This window comes from Syngnathoides biaculeatus, chromosome 5 (assembly GCF_019802595.1).
Source record: "Syngnathoides biaculeatus isolate LvHL_M chromosome 5, ASM1980259v1, whole genome shotgun sequence".
NCBI lineage: Eukaryota > Metazoa > Chordata > Actinopteri > Syngnathiformes > Syngnathidae > Syngnathoides > Syngnathoides biaculeatus.
Window position 1 is genome coordinate 9,239,181 of NC_084644.1, and position 15,061 is coordinate 9,254,241.

Sequence of the window (15,061 nt, forward strand, 5' to 3'; positions counted from 1 at the left end):
AACACGCCCCTTCTGACACGGAAGCGCTTTTCAAAGAAGAGAACGTCACACAACCGAGTGAAGTGACCGGGGCAATATTACCCTATTGTTTCGAGCCGTATTCAGATGATATGTGATCACGGCTAAACCGCCTCACCGTCCGATCCACTTCCGCGGCGGAGATAAGCCATCGCAGCCCGGCGCCGTGACGAGCCACCTCAGCCGACAAGGCAGCCGGCTGCGTCGAGCCACCGCGGCCGACAAGGTGTGGCTCATTTTCGGCGCTGAGGTGGCTTACCACAGAGCCGAGCCGGGCTGCTTTACAGCGTTGTCATCGCACGCGGCTGAGTGCGTCATTGTCGGGAGTGTTGTTCATAGCCGCTGCCGTCTGCGAGCCGACGCAGCAGCCTTCGCCGGCGAGCCCGACGCCGTCCAACGCACACATCGACACATTTAGCACGCCTGTCATACGTACGCAGATCTTTTGTTACGTTATGAGAGATGGATTTCGTCGTCCGCCCCAGACTATTATTTTTTTTAGTATCTGTATGCACACCTACCTGTCATTTGGAACCCACGAATCTCTCGTCCTTTGCACCGGTGCAATCCATTTTTCACGACGAACCACGTCTCTTGCAAATTTATGAAGGCTAAATCTATCCTTCCGAGTGTTCAAGCAATGTCCAGCAATGCAATGAGCCGGCACTTTTGGCTAACATGAAGGAACAACGAGCTACCTTCCCGGAGGTAAAACTAATGGAAACAAACGAGTCAACTTGAGGGCGGTCCTGCCATGTATGTCACTTCCTGCTTCATCTCGAAAACAAATCCCTCGAGAGGATTTTTTTGTGGTGGAAAAAAAAACGGATGGGTCCATGTCGGCTGCCATTTTTTCATTAATAACGGACTAAGAATCATGCATTTCATGACAGTGGCCCTTTAAAATTGAACAATTAATTCCCTGACCACTTACTTATTCTTCTCTGTCTTTAACTCTCCCTGCGTGGGCGTCCCACAGGGCTTGTTGTCTGAAATCCTGCGCAAAGAAGAGGACCCGAAGACGGCCTCGCAGTCCCTGCTTGTCAACCTGCGTGCTATGCAGAACTTCCTTCAGTTGCCTGAGGCCGAGCGCGACCGCATCTACCAGGAGGAGAGGGAACGCAGCCTTACCGCCGCCTCCGCTATGGGGGCTGCCCCGCTCATCAGCACGCCACCCAGCCGGCCTGTTCAGGTGTGTGGGTTCAATTCCTTGATGTGTTGACTGACTTTTTTAGAGTTTCCAATACAGCAAATTTGTAAACATGACACAAAAATTGCCACTTCAAACCAAAAGATTGACTTCCTGGATTTTTTTTTTTTTAGGCTAGTGTTCTTGAGACATTTTTTTAAATTGGTCTAGTCATGATGGATATGCATACCAAATTTAAAAGAAAATAATAATCCAATGCAAATTGAAAGTATAACATACCCCTATTAAGTTTGTGGCATTTTGAAATGTGATTCAATGAAGTGAGGGATGACTGGTTGTTACATCCAATGGCACAATTCACATGCATACTGTAAAAAAATGAAAAGAAGAAGCCACTGGTTTCTTTTAGGCAGCACACGGAACTTTCTCTAACAACGGCCGCTGCTCCGCCATACTTTGTTTTTCCTAGTTTACCTTACACCCCCTCCCCCGCTATTAAAGACGTACACTCATAATTACAAATGTTACAGTACTCACGCAGGACCATCAATATGTTTTACAATGACAGCGTCTACCACCACTGCTTTAGTTAGCAACACAGTCTGGGCAATGTAGAGCAAAGACGAGCTAAACGTGCTGCTTATGTTTACTTTTGATATTAATGGAAAAAGTTAAAAAAGGAAGATGCAATGACTGTCGGAGTATGTGAATAATCGAAGAAAAAATGGTTAAACTGGACGAGATTTTCTCTTTTCCGAGTGGGAAAGGTCTGGTCTGGAGCCAAAGTAGAAAGTGCAGGATGAGATGGTGTCATTTTAAAATTCCACACAGGACACAGCCTGATCCAGGATGAAAGCACAGACAATACAGTCCACAAAAAGCTAATTCTGTCTTGTCAATATACATATAATTTTATATCTAGTATAATATATCACATAACATGAATAACATAACATTGGGAGCATCATCCCAACCTCCCTTCCCCACCCCGGTGTTGGTAGCTCGCGAGAGGCCGGCTGCTTGAAAAGTAGATCTTGGGGTAAAAAAGTCTGGGCACCCTTGATTTAGAGGATTCCTGGAATTGACAATGATATTCAGTAACTGTTTCAAACTAAACTGATCTAATATAAAGGCTTCTAATTTCATAACCAAGACAAAATCTTGAGGACAAGTTGCTCTGTGAAGGACGCCTGGAAATGACCAGAATGACTCTAAAAGACCACAGGCAAAGGTTGTAGAGATTCCGTCTAATCTTCATGTTGCTCAGTGAAACTGGCCTCCAGGGGATTTTTTCTTTTTAAAAGTATATAAAATCTTTCACAATTTAGTGTGACCCTCCTGTTTAACTTGCATGGTTCATCTATGGTAGCAATCAGTGAAAATCTCGACAAGTTCACCTATGATGGACTTCCAGAAACGACCAAAATGTCTGCTTCGAAACAAAATGGCAGGCAATTCTGTATGTTTGCCATCAGGACTTTGGTATTGGTAGACCAATGATGATGTTTACCAAATGTTATGCTGCTAAGTCAAACTGACTTCCGGGCTGAAGCGCTACTAAGGGTCATCAAACTCAAATAGCCAAAATGACCCTTAAAAGGCAAAATAGTACATTTATTGAATTATTTGTCAGATGTGAAGTGGACCAGCTTTTATCCAACATTGTTTTGACATAATGCATACCATGACTTGTAGGTCCCCTGCAAAAGGGGGGGGGGGGGGGAATCGTTACATGTTGGCATTATTTTCAGTTTGCTGAATCTCACTCAGGGAATTAAGCCCAAACCTACAACTACACAACTTAAGTCAGTGAGCCGTGTTGAAAGGAAGAGTACATGCGAGGAGAAGTGCATTTGTCAGCATCGTCCTGCCGCTCAGAACAGCCCACAATGACTTCCTCTGTCTTGTTTTCGCTTCGCCACCCGCCTGCAAACCGTACCCCCCTGCCCGCCCCTCTTTTTTTTTTTTTAATGGCTGCGCACCGTCGCAGAATGTCAAAAGTGCGATTGTGAAGCAGCGGAGCCGCACTTCAGCGGGACCCGACCGCTTTGCGGCTGAAAGCGCATCTTCACGTTCAGTATGCGTTGAAGTGTCCAGTGCAGTCAACGGGAGAGAACACCCAAGCAGTTTGTTGTGAATCCTGGTTGTTTTCTTGCTGCACTCCACTTGTCACAATATTTAGGAACTTTGAGAAAAGCACAAATGGAAAATGTCATTTTTTGATGATGAAGTTCCTTATCAAAACCATTACAAATTGCACTTGAAAATTTTACCAGTGACGACTGGTTAGCGCATCTGCCTCGCAGTTCTCTGGACTGCGGTTAAAATGCCAACCCCCGCCTGTGTGGACTTTGCACGTTCTCCCCCGTCCCTCTGTGGCATTACTCCAGTTTCCTCCCACATCGCAAAAACATGCAGGGTAGGTTAATCGAATACTGATTGACTGTATTCTTGAATGTGAGTGCAAATGGCTGTTTTGGTACATGTGCCCTGCGATTGGCTTGTGACCAGTTCAGGGTTTACCCCACCTCTCGCCCAAAGATAAGTGCGAAAGAGTCCAGCATGCCCACGACCCTTGTGAGGATAAGCAGGAAGGAAGATGAATGAATGTTAGGCCTCATGTTCCATAACCACTTAAAAAATGCAGTGGCTGCCAGTGGCAGTGGCAGATGGAGCACATCCCAGAATCCTACACCTTCCCTAAATCCATCCATCTATTTTCTTAGCCACTTATCCTCACAAAGGTCACGGCCTATCCCAGCTGTCAACGGGCAGGAAGCAAGGTACACCCTGAAGTGGTTGCCTGCCAATCGCAGGGCACATGGAGACAAACCACCGTGCTCACCACACCTACGGGCAATTTAGAGTGTCCAATTAATGTTGCATGTTTTGGTGATGTGAGAGGAAACCGGAGTGCCCGGAGAAAACCCACACAGGTACGGGGCGAACGTGCAAACTCCACACAGGTGAGTCCGGGATCGAAGCCGGGAGCTTTAGAACTGTGAGGCCAACGCTTTCCAGCTGACCCACCGTCCCGCCTTCCCTGAATCTAGTAAACAATTTATATTACCGTTACAGTTAAAAATATTTTAGCAAGCTGTCAAACAGGCGTGTGGCAACATGAAACGTAATCTACCTTCTTTTAATTTGTGGCTTTATTCACAAATTACCAACATCAGTGGGATATCTGCAGGCTGATATCATTTAGTTGCGTGATTTAAGGTCTGCTGACATCTCTCATGTAGACCTACATGAGGCAATTCTCGCCAAGCCACAAACACACTTTCCTACACACAAATGCGCTTGTGCACACATGCATACACACGCACACACTTGGCCATCTGCCAGCCTCATATATGGCGCGATGCAGCGTGAATATGTGCACATAAATCATGCAAGGTGGCAATTGAGGCCAAGACAGAGGAAGGTTTTCATCGGCTTGTAAAATCCACATGCGGAGGTATGTGCCGGCACTCATGCAGCATGATGGCCGGACCGCGCACGCCGCCGCCTTAACACTTAGCTCCAAATGACGAGTTTTTGTACCGCTTTTTATCGTAACCCTAACCTGGCATTATCCTAATTGCTGCACTAGCTGAAATGTTTTTTTTTTTTAACTCATCGTGTTAAGAACAAAATTATAGACCTCAATTTTATCATACCCCTAACTCCAAAAACTACACTACTGTAATCCTAATTCTTACTCAAGACCACAGGTTTCAAACTCAAGGGCCGGGGGCCAGATCCGGTCCGCCGCATGATTTTATGTGGCTCGCGCAGCCAAACCTACTGTGTCAATTTCCACAATTCTCGTAAAAATCAGGACAAAAATTTCAAATTGTCAGTTATCATAAAAGGTAAAGTTGAGATACTGCAAAGATTTTTTGTGTTACCAAACATGAAAAGTTAAAAAAAAATACATTACACTTGATTTCTGATTCCAAAACTAGTTCATAAATTGCTGATGTAAATATGACGAGACGATTCAATATTTTTGTTTCACAGTTGTAACTGCCCTCTGAGGGAGAACAGAGCTACTATGTGGCCCGCGAAAAAAATGAGTTTGACGCCCCTGCACTAAACATACCATATTTAACTCTCATATAAACCAAACCCTACCCCAACACTACCCAAGTTTTACTCTACCCTTTGACTCTAGACCATCCTATCCCACTAAACTTTCCTAACCTACCCATAGTCCGATCTTACCCCAACTCTTCCCGACTGGCTTTCCTTTATTTCTTCTTCTTCTTGTTTCATATCTAGAATATTTCCAGCCAGGGCAATCCGCTTCATCCTTGGCTATTGCTGTTTTTCAGTGGTTGTCAATGACCCCGTGTGGGGGTGTGAATTGTCGACTGCAATTTGCTTCCAATTGCCTGGTCCAGTCATGAACCCAGACCCGACTTTAACCCTACACTACCCTAACCCTTACCCTCTAATACAAACTCTTGTAACCCTACACGACCCTAACCCCTAACTTTACTCAAATCCCAACTCTAGCGCAACAAAAACCTTACTTCAAATCGTATACTGTCCTAACTGAAACGCAGGCTCACAAGTCAAATCCGACACCAATTTGTGTTCCTCTCCCCCCGTACAAGGAGATGATTCATTTGCTAATAGTGCTTCAGTTTTTTATCAGGCTACTTGTTGCCTCGTCAAAGGAATCGTGTCAAGAAGCAACATGCCTGTGAATGAAGATGATTTGATTTTGTTTTTAATCCTTCTGCCTTTATGCCAGATCAAAATCAGAGTAGGCTACAACATATCAAAGTGTTTTTTGAAAATGTGTGAGTGTGTGTGTGTGTTTGTGTGCACGGTGGCGTATTTGAAATAAATGACACAGTTGTCTTTTGTGCAGCCGCGGAGGGAAGACTGCAACAGTGTGCGGCCCGAAGATTGGAACCCTCGGATTCCTGTGGGCCTTTCTCCTGTGAGCAAATCATAAATCAATAACTTACAGTGGTTCTTTGAGATACGAGTGACCCGACTTGTGAGCTTTCTGACTGTGTTGCAAACTGTCATTTAGCCAATTTATTTTGCATTTACTGGCGAGTGTAAATTTTAATACATGAAAGCTTTATGATGGCAGGGAACTCGACTCAATTTCCAAAAAGCAGCAATTTGGCAGATGGTAAACAATTATTCAAAATACGGGCTTTGAGCTTTTCATTGTCTCTCTCTCTGTTTCCTGTCAAACTAATCATAAAACAAAGAGAATCACACTTTGTGTATTTAAAACGACGACACAACGTTGCCTTCCCATGTCTTTAGGGTATCGCACATTATAAAAGTCCTACCGAATAGCAACGGATATTTGAACACAGCCGGTTCATCGACACGTATCGACATCCAGCATAATTTTCACAAGCAGATATATTCTTCATCCTATGTGACTAATTTTACATCTAATTGAGTCATTTACAATAGTTGTAAAACTAGTCGTCGTTTGTGTCTGGATGACGATAACACTGCTGCTCGGTGGATAAATTTCACACACCAGAAGGAACTGCAATGAATTACGCCTAATGCAGAAACTGTTTAGTCATTTACATTCTTTAATTACATTATAAATACATGCTTTTCTAAAGTACAGTAATATGATGCTACTTTCCTTCTTAACACATTACAAAGTTTTTCATTGGGTTTTTGGCAGAGCCTGGAACGGATTAACAGTATTTCCATTGATTTCAGTTAGAAAAGGAGATTTGAGATTGTCATTTGAGTAATCCGCATGGGCACGGCACCACTACAATAATAAAATATCTCTCCCGGAATCGAATCAAAGGCTGAGCATTTCGAAATGTTCTCTACGTGGGAGCAGGTGAAGCCCTCGCCCCTGCCGAGCGAGTGGAACGGCAAAACGGAGAGCTGCATCCTCAACATCAACTCCAACATCTACGATGAGATCCAGCAGGAGATGAAGAGGGCCAAAGTGTCCCAGGCGCTCTTCGCCAAAGTTGCTGCCTCCAAAAGCCAGGTACGCAAATTTGTATCATATCATAAAATACACACAGTGAGCCTCTAATTGAAGCCTTTTGGATTTGAAATTGTTCAAATCATCTTCCCACAGAGATGACTGCCATCACGCATTTGTTAAAAACTCGTAAAAGGCATCCCCGCCACCCAAAAAAAAAAAAAAAAAAAAGTGAGCCAATAAAGTTATTATTAAAGGTTTCTACCGAGTCGGGAAGATTTCCACAATTGCACTTGATGGAAAAAAAAAATTAGGAGGCAGAGGAGGTGGGGGGGGGGGGGAGAGATAGATCACCGGGGGTGAAATCATCCTGAAATATCTGCAAAGACTTTATTTTTTTCCTGCTGATTAGCATGATTACACACGCAGATAGCTTTGTTTGACCAAATTGCAGTTTGATGCACAAACCGCTGTTTTTTTTGTCAAAGGGTTCAAAGACTGCGTGGAACGTAGGGGGCGGTAAAAAAAATGAGGGGGAGAAAGGGGCGTATGAGACATTTTTGTGGGGGAACGCAGTTGTGTCTGGCCGCCGATTCCCGCCTGCTTCATTGATGGCGGGCGGCTGTGAATGTGAATTGAGGAGCAGATAAGAAGTGCGCTAATTATGCCTGCGAAAGGGGGCCTGGGAGAGCACTTATCGCTGCCTCCATCTCGTAATGGGCGCTCCCCGGGCAGCTGGTACGCCCCCCCCCCACCCCCACCCCCTCAACCCTCCAAACCCTCCCACCCATCCACCAACCCAGCCGGCATTGTCACATTCACGCCAGCCTAGCAACTCTTCCTCTCGTCAGCACCTCTGAACTTCACGCTTGGACCCCTTTTGGTCCCCTTTTCTTTTTTCTTTTACACCCGTCGACGCTGTTCGTTTGGTCAGGTCTGAACACAGTGATCTGGTCGAATTGCAGCATCGTTTGGTTGTGGTAAGAAAGCAATATCGCTGCAATCTAATTCCATATGGCAAAAGAAACAGTAAACCTCATAAGATGATGTAGCAGCAGGTTGTAAGTAAACAGTTGAAAATGGTGACGGGTTAGCCTATAACAGGGCACATTTCCACTACGGAAACCCGTGAGAAATGACCCAAAATCTCACAACAAATAGTGAAACAATCAGACATTGGTAATCGCATCTTCAGTTGCAGTAAGAGAGCGATACAACAATCTTCTTTTTTTCCTTTCGGCTTGTCCCGTTAGGCGTCGCCACAGCATGTCATCTTTTTCCATCTAAGCCTATCTCCTGCATCTTCCTCTCTAACACCCACAGTCCTCATGTCGTCCTTCACAACATCCGTCAGCCTTCTCTTTGGTCTTCCTCTCGCTCTTTTGCCTGGCAGCTCCATCCTTAGCACCCTTCTACCAACATACTCACTCTCTCACCTCGGAACATATCCAAACCATCGAAGTCTGCTCTCTCTAACCTTGTCTCCAAAACATCCAACTTTGGCTTTCCCTCTAATGAGCTCATTTCTAATCCTATCCAACCTGAGAACCTCAACATCTTCATTCCTGCCACCTCCAGTTCTGCTTCCTGTTGTTTCTTCAGTGCCACCGTCTCTAATCCGTTCATCATGGCCGGCTTCACCACTGTTTTATAAACTTTGCCCTTCATCCTGGCGGAGACTCTTCTGTCACATCGAACACCAGACAACTTCCGCCAGCTGTTCCAACCTCTTTGGACCCGTTTCTTCACTTCCCTACTGCACCCTCCATTGCTCTGTATTGTTGACCCCAAGTATTTGAAGTTGTCCACCCCTACTGTAACACAGTGCTCGAACAGATGCAAACATCCATCCATTTTCTTTGCCCCTTATCCCCACGAGGGTCGCGGGGAGTGCTGGAGCCTATCCCAGCTGTCAACGGGCAGGAGGCGGGGTACAGCCACACTCACAATCACATCTAGGGGCAATTTAGAGTGTCCAATTAATGTTGCATGTTTTTAGGACGTGGGAGGAAACCGGAGAAAACCCATCCAGGCATGGGGAGAACATGCAAGCATTTCCATTTTTCGTGAATCGAGTAAAATGAGTTTGCGTTTTGATTTCTAGGTTCCAGCTTAATGCTTATAATTTTTATTCAGGATATTCTAAGTTAACAGAAGTGAAGAGGTTCTAAGACTAATTTGGGCTGGGGGTCCAACTTAAAAGCTTTTCAAAAAGGTTTTTGATGTAATTTCATTGCAAAATCAGACAACTCCAAGAAAATAATTGTATTCAAAAACAGACAACTCTAAAATGTTGACATAAGTGTAGAAGTAGACTGAGTTTACTGATTGAATGACTTGAAAATTCAAAACAGGTCATTGTGCTACAACTACAGTCCGTAACTTAAAGTAAATAAACCCTTCATTCTCAACCCTTCTTCACGTGGTAGAGGGAGTTCATTCAATAAAATGAAGAGTTTGTTTTCAAAACGAGACATGGGCATTTTTTTTCAGATTTACGAAACTCGTGCCAAAATTATCCATTCGGAGCTGGATAATTTTGGCGCGAGTTTCGTAAATCTGAAAAAAATGCCTATGTCTCGTTTTGAAAACAAACTCTTCAAATGCAATCGCAGCCAGCGAGGTAAAAAATACAGACCTCAGTGCTCCCTGCCATGTTGTGGCAAAAATGTGGTACAGAACTGAAGGCAAGAAACGCTAAATTCGGACTTGCATCTATCCTGTAAAAGCGCCTAAAAATATCACCTGAGCTGTGAATAAGGAACCCTTATCTACGTCAAAGATACCAAATGTCCCATCTGGAAGATGTTGAGTGAATTCAGAAGTCGCTCCCGATGATTCATGATGGTTGAACGACTGCGAATCTCGACTGGGAAAACTCGGAAGGTGATGTGAAGAACTCCCTGGTCTTTAAAGCGGGGTGGAAATGCCACATCAAAATGTGCGTGGGTGAGGGGTGCAGTTAAAGGCTGGCAGAGGCCTGCGATAGTTACGAGCCCTGAGAGGGAACAGGATGGCAGAATTCCAGCTCTCCCTCCCTTCCCTCCCCCTCTTTTCTCGAAACACACACGGAATATATTCAGAGAGGCCTGCGCGTCGACATATATTTGACACACACAGTTGCACGCATCAGTAAACCAGTGTTTACTGCGATTTTACTCCAGGGACCGCTACGCTGCCTCACTTTCCCTCTCGCCGGATGAAGCACTAGCCCGCTAGAACCACCGACACAGACCAGGGATCCTCTAGAACCGAACACAGTGATGTAACAGAACCTTGCCCAGACTCAATGGCGAGGCCCCTTCAGCATCCGCCCCGCCCCCTTCGACCATTATTTTCCAGGACCTCTGTCTGGGCTTCTTGCCAGTCGGGCCCATCCTCCACCCTCATCCTCGTCATCCCTGAAATGTGCATCTCCAAGATCGCCTTTTTTTTTTTTTGGGAAAAGGACATTGCAGGAAGAGTGGCAATAACAGTCGACTGATAGATTTAACATAATTCCATCTTGAAATGCAAATACTGCACGGCTTGTATCACTGCAATTGGGAACACGATGGCAAATGCTCATTTTGATAGCCTTCGTGACTTTGGACAATGGAAACAACTGTGCCAAAAAATCAGTACCGTACAGAACTGAAAGATCCTGTTTGGAGTAAACAGCAACCTTCAGCTTTGATTTGTATTCGCATACGTTCCTCAAACAGCAGCCGTCCCTCTACTCATTTGTGCCTCGTTCCCGCACTCTCGTAATCCCGTTCCTGATCTCCCGTGTACCGACCTGTGATCTGCCTCCTACGCCTGACGTTCTTGTTACTGCTGCTCCCGTTGACTGCCTGCCTGATCCCCGACACCGGACTGAATAAATACATAAAATAAGTTTCCCGAGCTGCCTCTACGTCTCCCGAGTCGTGCATTTGGGTCTGACCCCGTGTGCTAGTCGTGACAGAATCTTCATCGATTCTGGCTAATGAATGGCCCAACAATGCACTTCTTTGTCATCGGGCGTGACCATCCATCCATTATCTACCGCTTTTCCGGGTTGGGTCACGGGGGAAGTAGCTTCAGCAGGGATACCCAGACTTCCATTTCCCCAGCCAGTTCCTTCAGCTCTTCGAGAGGGATCCCCAGGCGTTCCCAAGCCAGCCGAGAGACATAGTCTCTCCAGCGTGTCCTTGGTCATCCTCAGGGTCTCTTTCCGGTGGGACATGCCCGGAACACCTCATCCGGGAGGGGTCCAGGAGGCATTTGAATCAGATCCCCCAGCTACCTCATCTGGCTCCTCTCAATGTGGAGGATCAGCGGCTCGACACTGATCCCCTCCCGGATGACCGAGCTTCTCCACCTATCTCTAAGGGAGAGCCCGGACACCCTGCGGAGGAAACTCATTTCGGCCGCTTGTATCTGGGATCTTGTTCTTTCGTGACCATAAATCTCATAAATGTGCGCTCATAAACTGTCATATTTTCCGCACTGTAAGGTGCACCTAAAAGCCTCTAATTTTCTCAAAGCCAACAGTGCGCCTCATAATCCGGTGCGCCTTATATATAGATCAATATAGAGCCTTTAGTGCAGCTCCGCAGAAAAAAAATGACGATGGAATATTTAGTATATTGTGTAATTGTATACTATAGACTATTGTTGTTGTCAGCCAAAACAGCAGCACCAAGTCAGGCAAGGACCGCAACCCCTTTGATTTTTCTGCTTTGATAAATTAACATTATGACTTTCCAAGATAGGCTCCTTCCCCTATTGGCAGTTGGCACTCGTGATCTAGCGCCATGTTGTCATTGACATAAACAGGATAAACTTGTTCTCTGGCAGGCTTGTATCGGGGCAAAACAGGTTGTCATCGGGAGTCCGGGGGTGGGAGTGGGGGTGGGGGGTCGAGTGGGGTTCATTCCTTTGACACAACTTTTATCTCGCAACATTCCTGACACTTCCTGAGAGGAATTTCACAACAGATGGAATCAGAGTCCCTGCTGTCATAAACAAGCACCCTGGGAACCCGGGCTCAAAGCCCTCCGACTCGTCAATGACCAGTGGAGACCGTCGCCCCGCCCCGCCAGGCACCCCCACCCCCGCCTCCCACCCCATGCCTCCCTTTCCTTGCTTATTCTCCCTGGAAGAGGCTACGCTAATTAGCCAGGCTCTAATGAGACAGAATGGCGGTGATCTGGTCCACCAGAGGGGGTGGGCGAGGGAGGCGAGAGCTGCGGGGGGCGGAGGGTTAGGTTGAGAGGGATGTGGGGGGGGGGGGGGGGGCACGTTGTGGCGCAGTAGTACAGGGGGGTGGGGGTATGCCATCTGTCGCCCTCCACTCGCCTGGCACCGCAGTCCCAGGAGTAGAAGGAAGGGTGCGGGCAGAGCGGCGCGGGGGGCACCGTTGGTCTGTGGAGGTGGGGCGGTGGGGGGAGCGGACTGGGGTGGGGAGGTGGGGTGAGTGTTGTAGGGTGACGACATAGCTCCAACTGCTGCCATCTTGTTTTGAAAATGACTAATTGGCTGGAATCACTTTAGTGGACCGACGTGATTTGTAGCTTTAGTGTACGTGTGTGTGTGTGCATGTCTGCATGTGTGTGTGTGGCATCAATGCTTGAAAGGACTGATTAACTCTTTTTCATCTGCAAAGACCTTTTTTGGCCTCAGTGATGAACTCGCTAGGACCCTGAATATGTTTTTTTTTTTTTTTTTAAAGAACATAGCACTTGCTTAAGCAAATAAAATGCTCCCAAATATTATTGTATATTTACTATATATTAAAAACCAACCCAGAATTTTCCTACTGAAATAAAATGTTCTCAGAGAAAGGCAGAAAGTCACTCCCCCTCCTTCTTCATGTGACATATATTAGTGTGTGCTGACTTTAGAGCTAATTGGGATAAGGGTTATGTCCTTGAACTCTTTTTTTTTTTTTAATTATTATTTTCTGCAAGATACTCATAGTGGCCTTCGTTGTCGAGTCAGAGCGGTCGGGATTGTTTAGGAAAACATTTTGATGCTCTTTGTATAAAATAAGAGCCAGAGTTGCTATTTTGAGTTGAAAGTCACTCTCTTGTTTGCTTACCAACAACCCCCTCCTAAAAAAAAAAACAAAAAACTGAGGCAGATGAGAGCTGGCAGGCCTGCGGGGTTCAGAAAGAGGCAACGTCTGTTTATTAATTTATTCATGTATTTATTTATTGCTCGCTTGCTTATTAGGTTGCCATGGGAACCAAATGTCTCTTATTGCGGAACTAGAGAGGCAGCTGTCTGAATAATTAATTTAGGGAATGAATTATCTGGCAAACAGCGGCATCCTCCCCTTCCCTCTGAAAATGAGCCTCTCTTTAAATTGTTTAATGGACGGTGGAATTCCCACCAGCTTGCCCCCCCCACTCCATTCCTCCCCCTCTTCCTCTTCCTCATCTTCCTCCTCCCGCCGACACCGAGCATGCTCAGAGCACTTTGCGACTCCCCTGTCATCTCGCTTACGCCACCTCTCACCCCATCTGTCGGCTTTGGCGCGTCACTCCTCGCCTACCTACGTCCTCGGAGGACGCCAGTAGCCGGAAGGACTTCCTGTTCAGCCTGATACTACGTACGGGGGAGGGAAGAAATAGTCCGGACAAGAGAGGAAAAAGTTCCAAGGCAGTGTTACACTCACATTTCTTTCTGGAGAATCAAAAGGAGATAAGAAATTAAAAAAAAAAGTTCCCATGCATGTCATAAAATAATCTATTCATCAAGCAGATGACCATCTGGTCCAGGATGTTGCTACCTTGGTACTGACGAGAACCAGTAGAAGAACTTTCATTATTTCTCGAACTGTCATTCCAAATCGCAAGTCTCGTGTGGCAGAGAAATATGTTAGAATAGTACAGGACATGTATGAGGGCAGAAGAACAGCGGTGAGGTGTGCCGTTGGTGTGTCAGAAGAATTTAAGATGGAGGTGGGACTGCATCAGGGATCCGCGCTGAGCCCCTTCCTGTTTGCGGTAGTAATGGATAGGCTGACAGATGAGGTTAGACTGTGTTCCCCTTGGACTATGATTTTCGCAGATGATATTGTGATCTGGAGTGAAAGCAAGGAGCAGGTGGAGGAACAATTAGAAAAACGGAGGCACGCACTGGAAAGGGGAAGAATAAAGATTAGCCGAAGTAAAACAGAGTATATGAGTGAAGCTTCAGGGAGAAGAGATACCGAAGGTGGACGACTTCAAATACTTGGGGTCAACAATACAGCCCAATGGAGAGTGTGGTAAGGAAGTGAAGAAACGGGCCCAAGCGGGGTGGAACAGTTGGCGGAAGGTGTCTGGTGTTCTATGTGACAGAAGAGTCTCCGCTAGGATGAAGGGGAAAGTCTATAAAACAGCGGTGAGGCCGGCCATGATGTACGGATTAGAGACGGTGGCACTGAAGAAACAACAGGACGCAGAACTGGAGGTGGCAGAAATGAAGATGTTGAGGTTCTCAGGTTGGATAGGATTAGAAATGAGCTCATGAGAGGGACAGACAAAGTTGGAAGTTTTGGAGACCAGTTTCGAGAGAGCAGACTTTGATGGTCTGGACATGACATGAGAGCGTGAGTATGTTGGTGGAAGGGAGCTGAGGATGGAGCTGCCAGGCAAAAGAACGAGAGAAAGACCAAAGAAAACGTTGATGGATGTTGTGAGGGAGGACATGAAGACTTGGCGACCCCTAACGGGACAAGCCGAAAGGAAAAGAAGAAGAAGTTGATTTTTTTTCTATAATGTATTCCAAGCAGTTATCTCTGATTAATAAAACATGTTTTATTGAAATCATTTATGCTTTTACCATGCTGTTAGATAAATGTCGATTGCAGGCTAGCCCAGGTGATGTCTGTGGCACTGTTGCGTCGTGTTCCGTTGTATTTGTATCTTGCATTGACGATTTCTTTGTAATTGCGACACGATAGTGTTGGTATTGGGATCTTGATGAAGTCCCTACAGAAGGCGCCGGTACCAAATGCATGG

General features: G+C 45.9%; 1 protein-coding gene across 4 annotated transcripts in view; it reads left to right on the forward strand.

Moving 5' to 3' along the window:
• Nucleotides 1-15,061, forward strand: part of satb1b (SATB homeobox 1b) — a 78,296-nt gene that overhangs the window by 45,926 nt on the left and 17,309 nt on the right. For 2 of the 4 annotated variants that reach the window (XM_061820113.1, XM_061820115.1), the window contains exons 9-11: nt 998-1,210; nt 6,033-6,104; nt 6,960-7,151. In XM_061820113.1, coding sequence (XP_061676097.1) covers nt 998-1,210; nt 6,033-6,104; nt 6,960-7,151 — 477 coding nt within the window. The remainder of the gene's footprint in view (nt 1-997; nt 1,211-6,032; nt 6,105-6,959; nt 7,152-15,061) is intronic. The other 2 variants (XM_061820114.1, XM_061820116.1) reach the window with 1 other exon arrangement.